We start from the raw sequence: 16,616 nt of genomic DNA, 5'->3' as shown, positions 1-16,616 counted from the left end.
TCCTATATTGATGTTTCACCACAGTGTTTGTAGAAGAGAACTTGATCACTGTGTCGACCCCACAGAGGAAACTCAGCCAGAATCCACTGCTTCATTTCTGACTTTATTCAAACAAAACTTCACAATTTTCACTTCGGTTGAGCTCAGACTAGAGATGTTCCGATACCATTGTTTCCTCCCCAGTACCGATCCCTGAACTCGTGTATTGGCCGATACAGAGTTCTGATCCGATACTATTGCAATTACAGCCACCTTTAACAGCTGTAAGCTACTATGATTGCTGTCATTGTTGTATGGCGTGGCTCGGGTTAAACTCTTTGTAAACCATGAACAAATACATGAATGCCATAGACTCTTTATATTATTGTCTAATTTGAACAATCATAAAAACAAATAAATACATTTAGGAATAACTAACAGTTCCTACACTAGTTGTCCAAACACTAATGTCACCCCCTGAAATTGAAGCTTTGTGTACTATACATGTTGTATTTTTACTGGTGGGACTTTCCAGAGTAAATTATTGTCAAATGACATTTTGCTAACAGCTAAAGTTACACTATTTACCCTGAATCAGTTCTCCCTCACCACTCTGTACAGTGCAGCTTATAGTGTAGGCTGCTGTTTTAGAGAGGCAAAGAGATGGCAGGTTTATTCGGGTGTGAAACTATGAAGTTTATTCATAAATGACGTGGAATCAGATCTGTGCATAGTCTCGTGTACTCGCCTGATACCTGATCCCATATTTCCAGCAGGATCAGGGGCATTTCTGATACTAGTATCGGAACAACTCCAGCTCAGACTACACTGCTCTTAGGAAGATAGAGGGAGAGAGAGTGTGTAGAAAAGCACATGGAAAATGATTTCATTTAGTAATCTTGAACACACACAGCAGCAGATTAATTTGATAAAAGCATCAGATCCACCCTGAGTCTATTTGCTGGCAGTGTAAATAACATGAGTCTCCACTTCTCTCTGTGATGGAGGCCTCCTGCTTCTCATCGCTGCCGAACACGCACTCAGTGCTGCATCCCTCAGGTCACTGGAGTCCAGACCCTGTCGGTAAAAGTTCACACAGTTACAGATGTCAAAAAAATCCTCATCTTGATTTGTCGTGTCGATTCTACCACTTTTAAAGGAGCTTTGTGTAAGTTTTGTACTAAAAGACGTGATAGAGACGCTGGCGTTTTCCACCTGTGGAGACAGCTCTTGGCGAGTAAAGGATTGAAGTTTGATGCTGAACTTGGAGACTGGTAAGTAAACGGCTGTTAATGCTAATGTTATGCTATGTAGCAATAGCAAAACTTACAAATAGCTCCTTTAAATCATAAGAATAAGTGATAAATCTTGTTTTACCTCACGTTGTTGTGCTTCCTCACCGGCAGCTAAATTAAAGAAACAAAGTGTCGAATCAGTTCATTTTCCTTAAAGTTTGATGTTATCACTTTCAGGCCTGAAGCAGTTTGTAGTTTTTAATCTGAATCTGAATCTTTTTTTTTGGCAGAATGCATAAAAACAATGATCTGTAAATCAGACAAGTACCTGCCGGAGGTCTCATGACTTTAATAACGACACCATTGATGATCACAAGGAAAACAATCAGACCACCCAGGATCGCGTTCATCAGCTTTGTCACTCCATCAGCCTCTGGGAAAAGAAAGGTAATGTAGCGCGCTCCTTTAACAAAATAAAATTAATGCTATTTAGTTGTCAGATTTAACAGAGGGATGGATACCACATGATTTTGTAATAATCTTACCTTCACACACACTTAAAAACTGATCTTACTCCTCTTCAAGAAAGATCATTTAAAACTGACTAAAATGTGACAAATGTAGCTTCACTGTTTTACCTGGAAGTGATTGACAGCTGACACAGAAATCTGTATAAATTTACCTTTAGGCTTCACGTCCTCGATCACTTCATCACTGCCTTTCAATGAAATGAAGATGAATTTAGTCTTGACTTTGTCATATTTGATTCACCTCATGTTCACATTTTTACCATGTTTCAAAAGCAAAAAGAAAATAACTGAAAGTGCAGTGTATTACAATCATAACCATAAATAGGCACCAACTGAAAGACTTTACAGTAATCTCACCTTCAACATGTAAATCTATTACACTGAAAATTGGACGTCCACTTGTGTAAAATCCACAGAAATACAGCCCAGAGTCAGATAAAGCCACTTGTTTGATTTTGAGAAAGAGGTTGGAGATGTTGGATCTCATCTCAAAATTTTCCTTTCCATATCCATCGCAGAATTCAGCTGCGCTGTCAGACCTGATCATAACAGAGATACAGCTGATCTGGGTTCTGTTGACCAGCCTGAACCAGAAGGTCACAGATTCATATTTGGAAATGTTGGAGATCAGCAGTGTGACCTCTTCGCCAGGTCGGCCCCTCACAGTGTGAAACCCAGACCCTGAGACAGAGATCCAACCTGAGACAAGCAGCACACACAACAACAGGTTAAGATGTTTCAAACCAACATGAACGATATCTCTCAATAAAAAGTCAGCAGGAATATCAGAAGTAAACAAGTTTCATTTACAATGAGCTCAACATACAATAACAACATTAGCACAAAGCATAATTCTGTTCCGGTACTTACTGAGGCTGCAGAGAATGAAAGGTGTTATCAAGGTAAAGTTCATCACTGTGTGTTTGACCGAAGCTCTGCAATGGCTGCGACTGAAGTGAGCCCAGGAAGGCTGTGTTTTCAACAGAAAGAGGAAGGATGCTCTTCTTCATGTGCCCTTTTGTGGTTCTCTCTCTCCCTCCAGACGTGGCATGGACACGTTAATGCTGCCCTGCACTTGCAAAAAGTAAGAATATTAATTGAAGCCTCTTCATGTTACCTGCATCAGAAGATTTCAAACTGTGTTGTTGTTTGGAAGCACAGGTTTCCCACTGCATCTGATGTACACGTCTACATAAGGGATTTTAATCAGTGTCACCATCAGCTTGTAGACGACTGTCTTAACATCTGTAGCCTGGCTGCTGTTTTTCAATAGTGAGCTGTCTGATATTTGATCATTTTTATGGTCAAGGCAAACAGAAGTTGTGTGTATCTTTTATTTTGGATGAAGAGATTAGGTTTTGATATTTAATTTGTAGCAACTGAAAATATAAAAAACATGCTAAGACTTAAGGCTGCTCAGCTTTTCTGTGCATGTCAGCAGGAGCAATTTTCAGTTTGACCAAAACAGGAAAAAACCCAAAACAAAACCACCTCCACCTCTTGACATTGACAGCACCCTGACTACACAGTTCACTTACAGACATCGCAGCGCTGCAGTCATACGCACCATGAAGACCTTCACCTTGATAACAGCTTTACTTCTCTGCAGCTTCAGTGAGTACAGAGACTGAATTACTCCCAGTTATATTCACATCTATGGTAACTCCAACCCTCCAGAATTTAAACAATTGATTTATATAAAAGTTTATTTATTTGCTCATGTTCCATTTGTGGTATTGAAATTGAAATGAGGAGCTTCACCTTAACTTATTTATTTATTATTTATTTCTTATTTTATTTTGAACCAATTATTCTCAGCACCAAGTGATGTCATCAGTAATACACCAGAGTTTAAACTTGTAAATTAGAGTTGAATTAATTGTTGCTGTTGCCTTATTACAGTAACTGTTACATTAAACACTCAATCTCTTGTTGTGTCTGCTGCTTATTTCAGGCTGGATCTCATACTGTGATGGATACCAAAATGGAAATATTATGATGAAATCCAACATCTCCAGCATCCTTCTCAAAATCAAACAAGTGGATTCATCTGACCCTGGACTGTATTTCTGTGGATTTTACACAAGTGTATGTCTGATTGTCAGTGTAATATATTTAAATGTTGAAGGTAAGATTACTTTTGTTCAGTTCATTAAAAGGTGATGATCAATTTGATGATGAGGACAACAAGTCTCAAAATAAGATTTCTCTCATTGCGTAGATTGTTGGCCTGGTCTCATGCCACCAAATAGAAAGTTTAATCTGACTCAGTGACTTTTTTTCTAGATGAAGTGTGATCCTGGGGGGTCTGACTGTTTTTCTTTTAATGATCATCATTGGTGTGGTTGTTAAAATCAGGAAACTTCAGACAGATATATTTGAAAGCTTTTGTATCTGTTGTATTTAAGAATACTTTTCACATCCTCTAAAGTTGTTTCAGTTTGGTAACAGGTTTTCATGAAGTGCTCTAAATGCTGTACTTGCCCTGTATCCTGTGCAGTCAATAATGTAATGTCAAGTACAACCAAACTAGTTATAGGCTAAAAGTGGACCGGAGAAGTTTGTCAATGAGCAGTAGACTGACAAGCTCTGCCCCTTGTCTCCTCATATAGACGGTGGCAAACCTGCCAGTGATCATTAAGTTAACTGCATCCAGCTGCTTGTGCTCACTCTGTGTGGGCAGGCATGACTGAGCATCTGGGGCAAAACAGTGACGCCACTGACATGAGACTGAAGGTTACATTTATATGATACATCAGTATTAGGTAGCCTGCCAGCCTCACCAATCTCTGTTTGTTTACCAAGCTCAGCAATTTCAGCAGAGCTACATTTGATGGATGCTGATGGTTATTGAACTAGACAGAATATTATAAATAAGATGTGTTGCCACACTTAATTATTGACCTAAAGGTGTCCATCACAACTCATTTCACTAAGTCAATGGCTAATGTTTCAGCAATTAGAACAGACCTTTGTCATATTGTGAAATCACTGCACTGAATGGGTCTGGCAGTGTGTTGAGACAGTGATGATGTTACTGACAGTTAGGAGAGGAATGAATAATGTTAGACTGGACATGAAGTATTAAAAATCTGACAGACGTTTTGTGCTGGGAGTCAGTTGTTGACGTTAGCGGACTCCATTCCTCAGCTAACGTTAGCTAGTGTTGCACACTTAGCGTGGCAGGGAGGCAGACAAGAGGCACTGATGCGAGGCCCTCGGGAGTGAGCATAAATGTCTCATCCTTTGGAAAAATCAATCCACAGACTGTTATGGACAAACAATATCAGCAGAGGGCAAAAGAAATTCTGCCATCTGCTGGTTGCATCGTGGAACATATCAAGCCTGTTGCAGGGAGTCTTTAGTTCTTTATTTTTACCATGATGCTGTGCAATCATCATATAAATATTTCAAAAATACAAACAATTTCAACTTTTAAAGACACAGAGTGCATCCTACAAGCCTTCATCTCATCATGTCTGGATTATTGCAACAGACTTTTTACTTGTCTGAACCAAAAATCTCCTGATCGACTCCAAACTGTACAGAACTCAGCTGCAAGACTTTGAACCAGAATCACTTCTGTTCAGCCTCTTTACTCTGGCTCCCAGTGTGTTTCAGAATTGATTATAAGATCCGAGTGATCGTTAAATTCCCTGCATATCTCTGACCTTTCAGTACCTTACATGCGTTGAGATTTGCTTTTGAGTCGGCCATACATTTCTGTTGTTTAATCCCACAGCTGTGCTGATTTGTATCCTCTGTCTGAACTACTCCCAATTTCAGTGTGTCTCATCATTAAACCATCTACATATTTAATGTTTCCTCCTCTTTTCTCAGGGGTCTGCCTCTTCTACAACCACAAATAAATGAACACAGACCTTGAAAACCAGCATTGTGTGATGTCATTCTTTTATGCAGCATCTCAGTACAATAAACAGATAAATAAATACATTTTTTAAAAAGAGAAAATTATTTTTTTAATGACTTTATTTATATTTTTTAAATGTACTTGTGTAATTATTATTATTATCATTATTATGATTTTTTTAGGATGGGATGGAGGAGGATATAAACTATAGATATCATGAAGTTGTTATTTCCTTGGGTTCTTTTCTGAGAAATAACTACTGTAAGGGAATGCAATTCAACAAATAAAGAGTATAAAAAAATTAATCGATAAATAATTAGTTCTTTCCTCTCCTATTATTCATCTCACGGCCCCTCAGATTGTTCTTCTGGAGGGGCCCCACCCTGTGGCTTGAAACCACTGGACTACCTCACAGTTTGTACAGTAGCTACAACAGTAAAGTGCTGCTTACAAACTGTTGCACAGTATTAGCAATCTAATAATGTCACATGTGAATGATACTAATCCATACATGCTAACTGCTGATCACACTTCTGCACTTTTTCTGAGGACTTTTACTTGTAGTGGAGTGTTTTGACATTGTTATAATGATACACTGACTTCAGTTTTTATCACCAGTGAACACAAGCAGCTCAAAACAGAGTAAATGTACTTAGTTACATTCCAGCACTGAGTAAAATATATGAATGGTCAGGAAGAGATTGGGACATTGCTAGTGGTTGTCATGGTTACCAGTAAACTGTATTGGCTACAGATGAGAATATTGAAATAGAATAGAATAGAATGTTTAAATGACTCTATGATGATGATTCTATGGAAGGTGACACACAGTGAGAGAGTGTGTTGGTCCAGTTCACCTGTAGACAACACAGAGTTAACACAGACTTCATCTGAGACAACTGGGAACTGGAAGAAGTCACAGTGAAAGACAAGAAACACAGAGTGTTAACCAGCCAGAGTGTCAGTGAACGCAGCAGGTAAGTGCTGAAATGATGAGTTCTTTTTTAAAGCAAGGTTTGAATGTGTTGTTTTCAAATGCAGAAACAGTAGTTTTTAGTTTTTAGAACTCAGATAGACTTGACTCTCTAGACACACACCTCTGTCAACTACTATCAATATAACATGATTCCTCAAACAGAAACATAGTTGAGGAAAGTAAATGTAAAGTAAAGTTTATTGGGATATTGGCTGATGGTTTATTAATACAGTTACACTCTTCGCCTAAAGAGGAGACTTCGTATCCTTTAACAAAGTTGAAGAAACAAAATCACAATGTAAGTAAATTTAATGTTTTCATCAAATTGTATTGCTTAAAACACTCTTAAAAGCATTGACTTCTTTTATATATTGTAACCTTAGATTATATTCTTGGATTATTAAGACTTAACAATTATTATATATTGTTGGAGAGTTCAGTCTTTAATAAATGCATCATATGCTAAATGAGCTACATAAAATCTTTATCTGCAAAGTAAGTGATAACTTTAGCTGTCAGGTAAATGTAGTGAAGTAGTGGTTTAGTAGGACATTTGAACATGGGAGTCTATGGGGACTGACTCACCATTGGAACCAGACTCAAGTGGACATTTGAGGAACTACAGTTTTTGGCACTTCCATGTCGGCTTCATTTTTCAGCCTCAGAAGTTGCCACTCCACAGGAGCCTCTGCAGCTCAGCTTAAAGAGAGAGGAAACTCTGACACAGATGATGAAGCAGCTCGTCTCATCACCTGTTTTGTGTGTGTGTTTGTGTGTCTCCAGCATAACAATGTACCGGTGGTGAGGCTTGCTGAAGGTTTTCAGGAGAACCTGGTTCCCATTGGAATAATGCAAGTAACACACACAAACACAAATGCAAACAAACACATGAGTGTGCACATCTGTGAGCCTCTGTCTGCATCTTCAAACACACTTTTTCTGTTGTCTAATGAATCTGTCTGATGTTATTCATGTAGGAATGGAGAGGTGGTGTACAGCCTTCCTCTTGTCTCTGCTGCTCCTCCACCAAACACCTCCAGCTCACAGTAAGTCAGCCTGACTGGCTCATGGTCTGGAGCAGGAAGAGCACAACAAAGCCAGACTGATAATCAAATCACAGTCACCTTATATTTCATTTCTCACAGCTTCAGGTGTCTGTTATTTGTCAACCAAGATGTTGCTTGTTCCTAAAATACTTCTCTCCTCATGGTCACAGCCCTTCTGTTTTTTTTTCTGTTTTCCCATAGAAAGAGAAAGCGTGACAGCCAGGAGGATGATGGCCGGCCCTATATCAAGAAGCCGCCCAACGCTTTCATGATTTTTAGGGATGAGCAGAGGCCAAAGGTTACTGCAGAACTGAACGACAACAACAGCGCCACACCGAACACCATCCTGGGACAGAGAGTGAGTGACTCTTCATCACAGTTTGGTAAAAGTTGCTGCATTGATCACTGTTTCAGACAACACTTGAAATTTCACTTCAGATTTCCCTCTAACCACAGATCTTCACATCTTGAAAGTATTTTTATTCTTGAAAGCGAATGATTTTTATTTCCTGTCACATGACCAGAAAACAAGTTCACATTGAAACAGGATTTCCAACATTTTATGACACATGTGGGAGTTTGCATTGCAGGGCCTGCACCTATTAATGTGGAAGTGTTGTATCTGTTATCATGTTGTCATGCTTGTGTTCGTGCACCAGTCAGCCTGTAGTGTAGCTGTGTGCACTGACAGTGTGTTGTCGTGTGTCCACAGTGGAAGTCGTTGTCAAAGGAGGAGCAGGCCAAATACTACGAGCAGGCAGAGAAGGAGAGGAGGCTCCACGCCCAGCGACACCCGGACTGGTCCTGCAGTCAGAATTATGTATGTTCACTGCGCTCACATACAACTCATACATGTTTACATCTTCACACTAGATGATGCAACACATTCACTGGCATCAGGTGGAAAGTCAAATGTGTTTGTTTTTGTGTAGGGCAAAAAGAGGAAGAGGGTGAGGAGGAAGGCTCCCACCAGGGCTGAAGGTACGACAATATTTCTGTGGATCACTGTGTGTTTTCATGTGATGTGATGAAAACTGTGATGAATAACAATGAGGATCATAACTTGTCAGAAACATGAACATGATCTGTGATTTTATTTGACTCTGGTGCTACAGATGTTCCTCAGCGCAGGTTTAAGAAGCAGCATCTGGTTTTCAAAGTGTGTTACAAAGTCTCAGTGACTGATCAGTGTTTCTGTTGTTGTTTGTTTGTGTTGCAGCGTCTGAGTGTGAACCTGAGGAGGTCACACAGCAGGTCAAGAGGCTGTGTGTCACCAACTCAGTCCTAAAAAATGATTTATCTCTTGGTGTCATTCTTTGGAAATAACAAGACCCTGTAGTTTGTGTTTATGATGCAGAGAGCTGAGGGCCAGTCTTCCTGTGGTGGAGACGTTGCTTCAGCTTTCATCTTTAGCTTTTCAGTGACTTTTCTACTTCTCATTCAGATATGTGACAAATGAAAACAGACGCAGGTGATTGAATCAACAGCTACTTTTAATGCTTCTTTATATTTTCCACAAACTACTCATGTAGATGCTGATTGTTTTCTGGTTCTGTCAGATTGTGGTCAGAAAACTTTCAGAGCTTGTTTTAGAGCTCATCATTCATCAGCTCAGGTGTGGTCAGACCACACTGTGCTGTGTCTTCCTGTCAAACACTCACTGCTGCAGACCTCCATCTAACTCACTGTAAGAGGATCTGAACAGTCATCAGTGTCTTTACCAGCTAAGAACAATCATATTCTTTTGCTCTCAGATACAGATGTATAGTGAGATTTCACAATATGCATCAACATAAAATCTTTTTGACAGTGATGGCAACTCCTCTCATCCACAAGCAGATTGATATGATGAAGCATCATCTCCTCTCTGAGCTGCTGTTCCAGATGTTTCCTGAGTCTATCTGGTGGCAGCGTACACAACATTTGGCTCCAGCTCTCTCTCTGATGCAGGCCTTCTGCTCCTTTTGGCTTTTGAATGGAAATTCAGTGCTGCATAGTTCAGATTCTCAGAGCCCTGATTCTGTAGATGAAAACATTTAGTCACTCATCTCTCATGAACGAGTTTGTGAGAAAACACAAAACCAGACAACATATAAAGTGGACTTTGATCTTAATCTAAGGCTACATTTAGATTACCTCTCTGTGTTGTGGACTCCGTTCCTCTGTCTTTAAATCTGAATGACAGAAACAGCACATCTGGTCAGTTCATTGATCGAAAATATCACTGTTCAAACTTTTTGGCAAACAGGAAGTTTTATATCTGTAGAGAGTTGTGCACTTGCAACTCAAATAAAAAATGTACAAGTACCTGCATGAAGCTTCCTGATTTTGACAACCAGAACAATGACGACTATAATGAGGATAATAATCGGACCACCGAGGACCACAGTCATCAGAATTGGTGGTTCAACAGACTCTTCTACAAGAAAGATAAATATATTTAACTTTCTGTTTCTTATTCTGCATGAGCTCAGCTCTTATTTTGACAGTGACTACAAAGGTACATATCTGCTTCTTCCCAACTAAAACACAGACAAGACAACATCAACAGTCTTACCTTGAACCTCTTGAACCTTTAAGTATGTTGCACTGACAGTTGTTATCTTATTGTGCCAGTAAGATCCACAGAAATAGAGTCCAGAGTCAGATGAATCAACACTTTTGATCTGGAGAAAGAGGGTCGTCATGTTGGACGTCATGTTAAATTTTCCATTTTTAAATCCATCACAGAACGAAGCATTGCCATCAGAGCCGGACATGGAGGAGATCAGAATCAGAATCAGAATCAGAATCAGTTTTATTGCCAAGTATGTTTTCACATACAAGGAATTTTTTCTAGTGATTGGTGCAATTGATCAGCAACAGTGGGGCTCTCTAGCCTTGTTGATGAGGCTAATAGCAGATGGGAAGAAGCTATTTTTGTGGCGAGAGGTTTTGGTCCTGAAGGACCGCAGCCTCCTGCCAGAGGGGAGTGTCTCAAAGAGACACTTTGAGAGAGAGATGCAGCTGATGTTGGGTCTGTTGTCCAGTCTGAACCAGATTATGTGACCGGGAGTAATGGAGTAGTTGGTACACTGCAGTGTGACATCTTCACCAGACTGGACCTCCACAGTGTGAAACTCAGAGACAGAGACAGAGATCCAGCCTGAAACACACAAAAAGTAATTTATTCATCAACTTATAATTCAACAGGAACCAAACAAAGCAGGTAAATCATGTTATTAAAGAACAGTTTGTAAGTTTCCAGCAGGTGAAGAAAGGTTAGTAATTGTTGCATTGAGGAAAAATAGTTAAGTGTACTTACTGCAGGTACAGAGTAAAGCTGCTACCACGTTAAAGTTCATTGTTGTGCGTACAGTAGGACTGCACCACTTTAATGTTGGTGACTGAACTGTGCTCCAGTGACAGTGGTCTCAGTGTAAAGAGGCGGGCTGTTCCTCTGTTGATCCGGTTTCTCGGAATGACAATGCTCTGAGGAAAATGGCTGCAAAATAACATCTGCAATGAGAATAGAACAAAGCTATTATCTAATGTTTGTACAAGTCTCTATAGCACAAGGAAGTATAATCTATCTTTTGTCAGGAAACCTTATACAGTTGTTCTACTAATGACACATCCAATAGATGTTTTAACTGAAAGCTTGTGTCTTATCATGCTTGTTTACACCATATCCACTTACCACAGGAAAGATCATGAATAACTGGTAACACTGGTGTGGCCCATAGTTTTATATACTTTCATCAAGAGTTGTGAGTGAACCAGAAGGAAGGAGAATTAGTCCTATTATACAGTTATAAGAGACTCCTGCACAATCAGCGATTTATATTTTCTGCGGTTAATGGTTCGAGAAGTTTACAAATCAACATCCATTTTTTTGATTTGAATGTAAAATCCTGTTCTCATCTAATAATGAAAAATACTAAAAATACTGGACCTTATCCTAAAAAAAAGATAGTTGCTTTATTCATTCATTCATTCATTCATAATATTCAGAAATGCATTAGAATTGTAATTCCCATATTCCCTAAATATGAATCTGAATTGTTTGGTATTTTCTAAACTGCTAAAGTTAATGTGCAGTGATGCTAATGTTAATGGTAAACTTTACAATAAGCTACAAAAAGTGCACATTGGCTTGTCAATAAAATGAATGTATCAGTAACAGCATTTTAAATCTTACCTGGACAGTGAGAATCACTGGATTAATGTTTGCAGTGCTCAGTAGGTTCAAATGTGAATATCAGTAGATGGATGGGACCTTCACCTACTGCAGGTTTGATGTGATCTATCATTTAGCCTTTAGCAGAGTAAATGTGTTGATTTGAAGCTGTGGAAGTGTCACAATGCTACAGGCATTTTTTCACAACAATGTAGAGAGGTGGGTTTGTGTGAGCGTGGAGCCTGATAAGTGTGACAGGTGATGAGGGGAGCAGTGACAGGGTTCGTGACTAACAGGATGCTCACTGATCAAGAGAGGTGTTCAGCACATGTACAAACTGTCTAGACAGACTGACTGAACCCGTTGATTTTAGCAGTGGAGCTCCACACTGGTGACTGAAAGTTGTCAGCTCAGCTTTGATTCATAGCGTGTTACTTTCACATTAAGAGCTTATTAAAACCACGAGAACAACCATAGTCTGCCATGAACAATATGTGCTGTGTTTGTATCGTGCTGAATGGAACGTGACTGATTGGACCAGAAACTGACGGAACATCATTGTGATCGTTGCTTCATTCAGTCTTACCACACAGCTGAACATCAGACTTGTGTAACTGGTGATGTGTTCACTTACTGACCTATGTACTGACGTGCTTTTGAGCGGTGCTGCGACCACTTGTGAGCTACACACTCACTGACTATGAATCTTTTGAATTGAACTGAACAAAGTGATTCCAATCAAATCAAAGTGATTTGTGATTTCCACCTCTACACGTCTCTACAAATACAAATAAAATATAACCTCAATATGTAAAGTATTTTTATTCTCTGGGCAGATGAAGGCCTGGAGATCAAGGAGCTTCATCTGTTTCAGACCCCATTAAAGGAGCTTTTTGTCAGTTTAGCTATTGCTACATAGCTAAAGTTAGCATTAACAGCTGTTTACCTACCAGTGTAGAAAGTGCTAGTGCTGTCTCCAGCACTGGTTTTAACTCTTGTCTCTATCTCGTATTTTCATCTACTGCAGTTGGCACGCTAACTAGCTAACCCTAGCAATAGCAACTCAGTGTAGGTCTTTTAAACACAACAATGGCCGAAGCTACAATCACCACCACCAGGAGAACACTTACAAATAGCCCCTTTAATGATGCGGATATAGATCCCTCACTGATACAGACAGTGCTTTTTATCACCACAGTGAAACAACAGGTAACAATAGGTAGATGGGGGCTAAATGCTGAACAACAGATGTGTAATATAATAGGTTTTTGTCCCTTGTAAGTACCCGTTGTTCAGGGTGTGCTGTATATCTTATGGCAGTGGCAAATAAACAGGAAGTTATGTTGGTCCTTAAGCTCGTTAGCATGAAGCTGTAAGTTGTCCAAGACTCATCAAACATCAAAATGTACTTCTCATAGATTTAGCATGTCATTATACACACTTACTTTGACGTCACAATTAAAACATGTAGTTGCTGTTCTAATGTACAGTACTATCTGCTTTTGACAGGCTCTACAAATGTAGAGAAGCTGATTCATTTTGTCTTCCTGAGAGAAAAAAACGTCAGCCAGTATTCACAAGTTCATTTCACACTTTATTCTTGCACAAGGTGGAGTTAACAGGCCTCATGATTTTCACCCCAGCTGCGCTCAGACCGCACTGAGCTGTTTCTTCCTGTCAAACATGTGATGTGTAGCTCTCGCACACCAGTCGTATTCATTAGACAACAAAACAAAGAGAGTGGGATAATGCACATGTTCTGTGAATAAAGAATCTATCACAAAACTCGATTTTTTCCCTCCAGCTCCAGCATGAGGTGTGTTACATTAGACTCTTGTGTCTATCTGCTGGCAGTGTAAAAAACACGAGTCTCCACTTCTCCCTCTGATGCAGGCCTCCTGCTTCTTTTTGCTGCTGAACACAAACTCAGCGCTGCATCTTTCAGGTCCTCAGAGTCCAGATTCTGGAAGTAAAAGTGTTTATGGTCACACATCTTACACAGCTGAGGTGTGATATGAAATAATGTCATTCACTGATAAAATAGCCAAAGTGACTCCAACACATTTTAAACAAAACAAAACAAGACATTCAACATTCATTTATCCTTAAAGGTCCCATATTGTATGAAGAGAGATGTCCATGTCTTTTTTTTATGATAAAGCAGGTTTAGGTTCTATATTAATACTGTGAAGGTATCAAAGCCTCAGTCCACAGAGAACTGCACACAGCCTGTGTTCAGAAACTGAGCCTTAAAACGAGACATCAGGACTTCTGTGACTTTGTGATGTCACAACACAGCAGTCACTGTCGCGGTCATGTCCCAAGCCGGGTGTGTCTGAACCCAGCATCCAGTCTTGCAGGATTTTGTTTCTCTGAGTGTTTGAAATATGCTATATTTTATTTGATCACTCAGAAAACATTCAGCCAATCAGAAGAGAGTCTCAGAGCCTCTCTTCTGATTGGCTGACTGACCTGTTGTTACTAGAGCTCCACAGAGAGAAGCCTGAAAGAAGAGATGTGAAACTACACCGAGATGTTTTTTGGTTCTTAAAACCACAAATATATCTTCTTATGGATATCAACACTTTAAATAAAACACTGGACGAGTCTAAAATATGAATTTATGAAAATATGAATGAGACTCACCTCATTCTGTTGTAGATTCTGTTCTTGATTATCAGCTAAAAGATCGAAACAATGCATCTGATCAATTAATTGCCACTTTTCAAAAGAATTGCCATTAACAAACAGGAAGCCTTAGACTTGTTCATCATACTGACACGACTTTCTTCAACAAGTACCTGGCTGAAGTTTGCTGACTGTGACAGCCACACCAATGGCAGCTATGATGAGGGGAACAGTCACAGTGACCAGGATCACACTCAGGCTTGTTGTTCCATGAGGATTTTCTATGAGAGATGTTATTAAATTAGACTTTATGTACATGTATGTACTTTATCTCCAGTGGCTTAAGATTTGATTAATACATAAAAAGACAGACTGGACTTTATTTGTTGGAAACAGCTCAAATGTAACACTGACAATGAAATTTTAATGAGAGGAAAGGAAACGCCAACATTGAGGCTAATGATAAATATAATCTGCTAATTGCTATTATCTATTATTAATGTAGTTTTTACAGTGTTATTGTAGTCCTTACTTTGTCGATGTCAAAAGTCTTGACATGAACCTTTACATATGTTGTACTGACAATTACTGAGTTTTCATTCATGTAAAATCCACAGAAATCAACAATGACGACTATAATGAGGATAATAATCAGACCACCGAGGATCACACTCGTCACAGTTGATGGTTCAACAGACTCTTCTACAAGAAAGATAAATACATTTAACTTTCTGTTTCTTATTCTGCATGAGCTCAGCTCTTATTTTGACAGTGACTACAAAGGTACATATCTGCTTCTTCCCAACTAAAACACAGACAAGACAACATCAACAGTCTTACCTTGAACCTTTAAGTATGTTGCACTGACAATTGTTGCCTTATTTTCCCACTTAGATCCACAGAAATAGAGTCCAGAGTCAGATGAATCAACACTTTTGATCTGGAGAAAGAGGGTCGTCACGTTGGATGTCATGTTAAATTTTCCATTTTTAAATCCATCACAGAACGAAACATTGCCATCAGAGGCGGACATGGAGGAGATGCAGCTGATGTTGGGTCCGTTGTCCAGTCTGAACCAGTGTATGTGACCGGGAGTACTGGTGTAGTTGGTACACAGCAGTGTGACTTCTTCACCAGACTGGACCTCCACAGTGTGAAACTCAGAGACAGAGACAGAGATCCAGCCTGAAACACACAAAAAGTAATTTATTCATCAACGTATAATTCAACAGGAACCAAACAAAGCAGGTAAATCATGTTATTAAAGAACAGTTTGTAAGATTAAGTTCCAGCAGATGAACAAAGGTTAGTAATTGTTGCATTGAGGAAAAATAGTTAAGTGTACTTACTGCAGGTACAGAGTAAAGCTGCTACCACGTTAAAGTTCATCATTGTGCGTACAGTAGGACTGCACCACTTTAATGTTGGTGACTGAACTGTTTTCCTGAGAGAGAGGTCTCAGCGTAAAAAGGCGGGTGTTTCTTTTGACCACCTCCGCGCTCAGACTAACAACGTAAATACTTTCAGAGGAGAAGGTGTCAGAGCCTTGTGGGTCTCCTGGCATTAAAGTTGAGAGAAATGTATTCAGTGCTTACTGAAGCTGCAGATAATTTATCATGGTCAAGTTCATCACATTAATGTCAGTGATGAAGCTGAGCTCCTGGAGGGGTGCTGTCAGCCGAAGAGGTGGATTCTTTCTTTCTGCTTATCCGGTTGGTTAAACTGACCACATACATGATTTCAGTAAAACAAGTGACAAAACCAAATGATCATCTGAGGTCATTTCATATGAAGTTACCATGGTGATGTTCAAACCAAAATAAAAAATGAACATAAGCTATATCACGGCCTTTATAGGATTGACCGTAATAATGATTGTATCAGCTGAGGGTGTTTGGAAAGTGCTTTATGTCCAGTTTTACATCAAACACACTGGGAAACAAACAAGCTCAGGTGGAAGTAGGTAAGCTTCTGTCTTAGTGCAACATAGTTTTTATCTCTGCAGTCAGTGGAGGGAGACATTGGTCCTGGATGTGTCAGCTCTGCTACTGGGTTCATCCAGTCTTCTCCAGCCCTACACACCCTCTAGATCACTATGTTCCTCTGACACCCACCTACTCCACACTCCCCCCTCTGGACTGTGCACCACGGAGTGCTTTCCTCCAGACTCTGTGCGAGTTCAAATCTGTTGC

The 16,616-nt window shown here is 39.6% G+C and overlaps 3 protein-coding genes across 6 annotated transcripts in view; 1 reads left to right on the top strand and 2 right to left on the bottom strand.

The window, feature by feature from the left end:
* Positions 1 to 84: 84 nt before the first annotated feature.
* Positions 85 to 2,751, bottom strand: LOC139621481 (uncharacterized). Of its 2 annotated transcripts, XM_071478016.1 has the most exons (6): positions 2,615 to 2,751; positions 2,102 to 2,443; positions 1,897 to 1,932; positions 1,543 to 1,647; positions 1,357 to 1,385; positions 85 to 1,056 (listed from the first exon to the last, which is right to left on the bottom strand). In XM_071478016.1, exons 1-6 carry the CDS (start codon positions 2,655 to 2,657, stop codon positions 934 to 936), a joined length of 678 nt encoding a protein of 225 aa, XP_071334117.1. In that variant the 5' UTR covers positions 2,658 to 2,751; the 3' UTR covers positions 85 to 933. The 2 variants fall into 2 exon arrangements, with proteins under 2 accessions (XP_071334117.1, XP_071334118.1); XM_071478017.1 differs by lacking the exon at positions 1,897 to 1,932.
* A 3,673-nt stretch (positions 2,752 to 6,424) lies between these two features.
* The window catches only part of LOC139621470 (transcription factor 7-like 2), a 32,703-nt gene continuing 22,511 nt past the window's right edge, over positions 6,425 to 16,616 (top strand). The window contains exons 1-6 of one of the 3 annotated variants that reach the window (XM_071477999.1): positions 6,425 to 6,592; positions 7,375 to 7,442; positions 7,569 to 7,637; positions 7,839 to 7,995; positions 8,350 to 8,457; positions 8,570 to 8,618. In XM_071477999.1, coding sequence (XP_071334100.1) covers positions 7,441 to 7,442; positions 7,569 to 7,637; positions 7,839 to 7,995; positions 8,350 to 8,457; positions 8,570 to 8,618 — 385 coding nt within the window. In that variant the 5' untranslated portion in view covers positions 6,425 to 6,592; positions 7,375 to 7,440. Of the gene's footprint in view, positions 7,443 to 7,568; positions 7,638 to 7,838; positions 7,996 to 8,349; positions 8,458 to 8,569; positions 8,619 to 8,856; positions 9,097 to 16,616 lie in introns of those variants that run through there. The other 2 variants (XM_071477998.1, XM_071477997.1) reach the window with 2 other exon arrangements.
* Positions 9,238 to 15,816, bottom strand: LOC139622211 (uncharacterized). Its single transcript, XM_071479443.1, has 8 exons — positions 15,774 to 15,816; positions 15,427 to 15,609; positions 14,598 to 14,639; positions 10,644 to 10,782; positions 10,195 to 10,409; positions 9,946 to 10,056; positions 9,774 to 9,799; positions 9,238 to 9,657 (listed from the first exon to the last, which is right to left on the bottom strand). The coding sequence occupies exons 1-8, from the start codon at positions 15,814 to 15,816 to the stop codon at positions 9,535 to 9,537; spliced, it is 882 nt and encodes a 293-aa protein (XP_071335544.1). The 3' UTR covers positions 9,238 to 9,534.

This window comes from Trachinotus anak, unplaced genomic scaffold (assembly GCF_046630095.1).
Source record: "Trachinotus anak isolate AG129_WGS33_773 ecotype Australia unplaced genomic scaffold, CSIRO_AGI_Tana_v1 ptg000005l, whole genome shotgun sequence".
Classification (NCBI taxonomy): Eukaryota; Metazoa; Chordata; class Actinopteri; order Carangiformes; family Carangidae; genus Trachinotus; species Trachinotus anak.
This window is presented reverse-complemented; position numbering and strand designations above follow the sequence as displayed.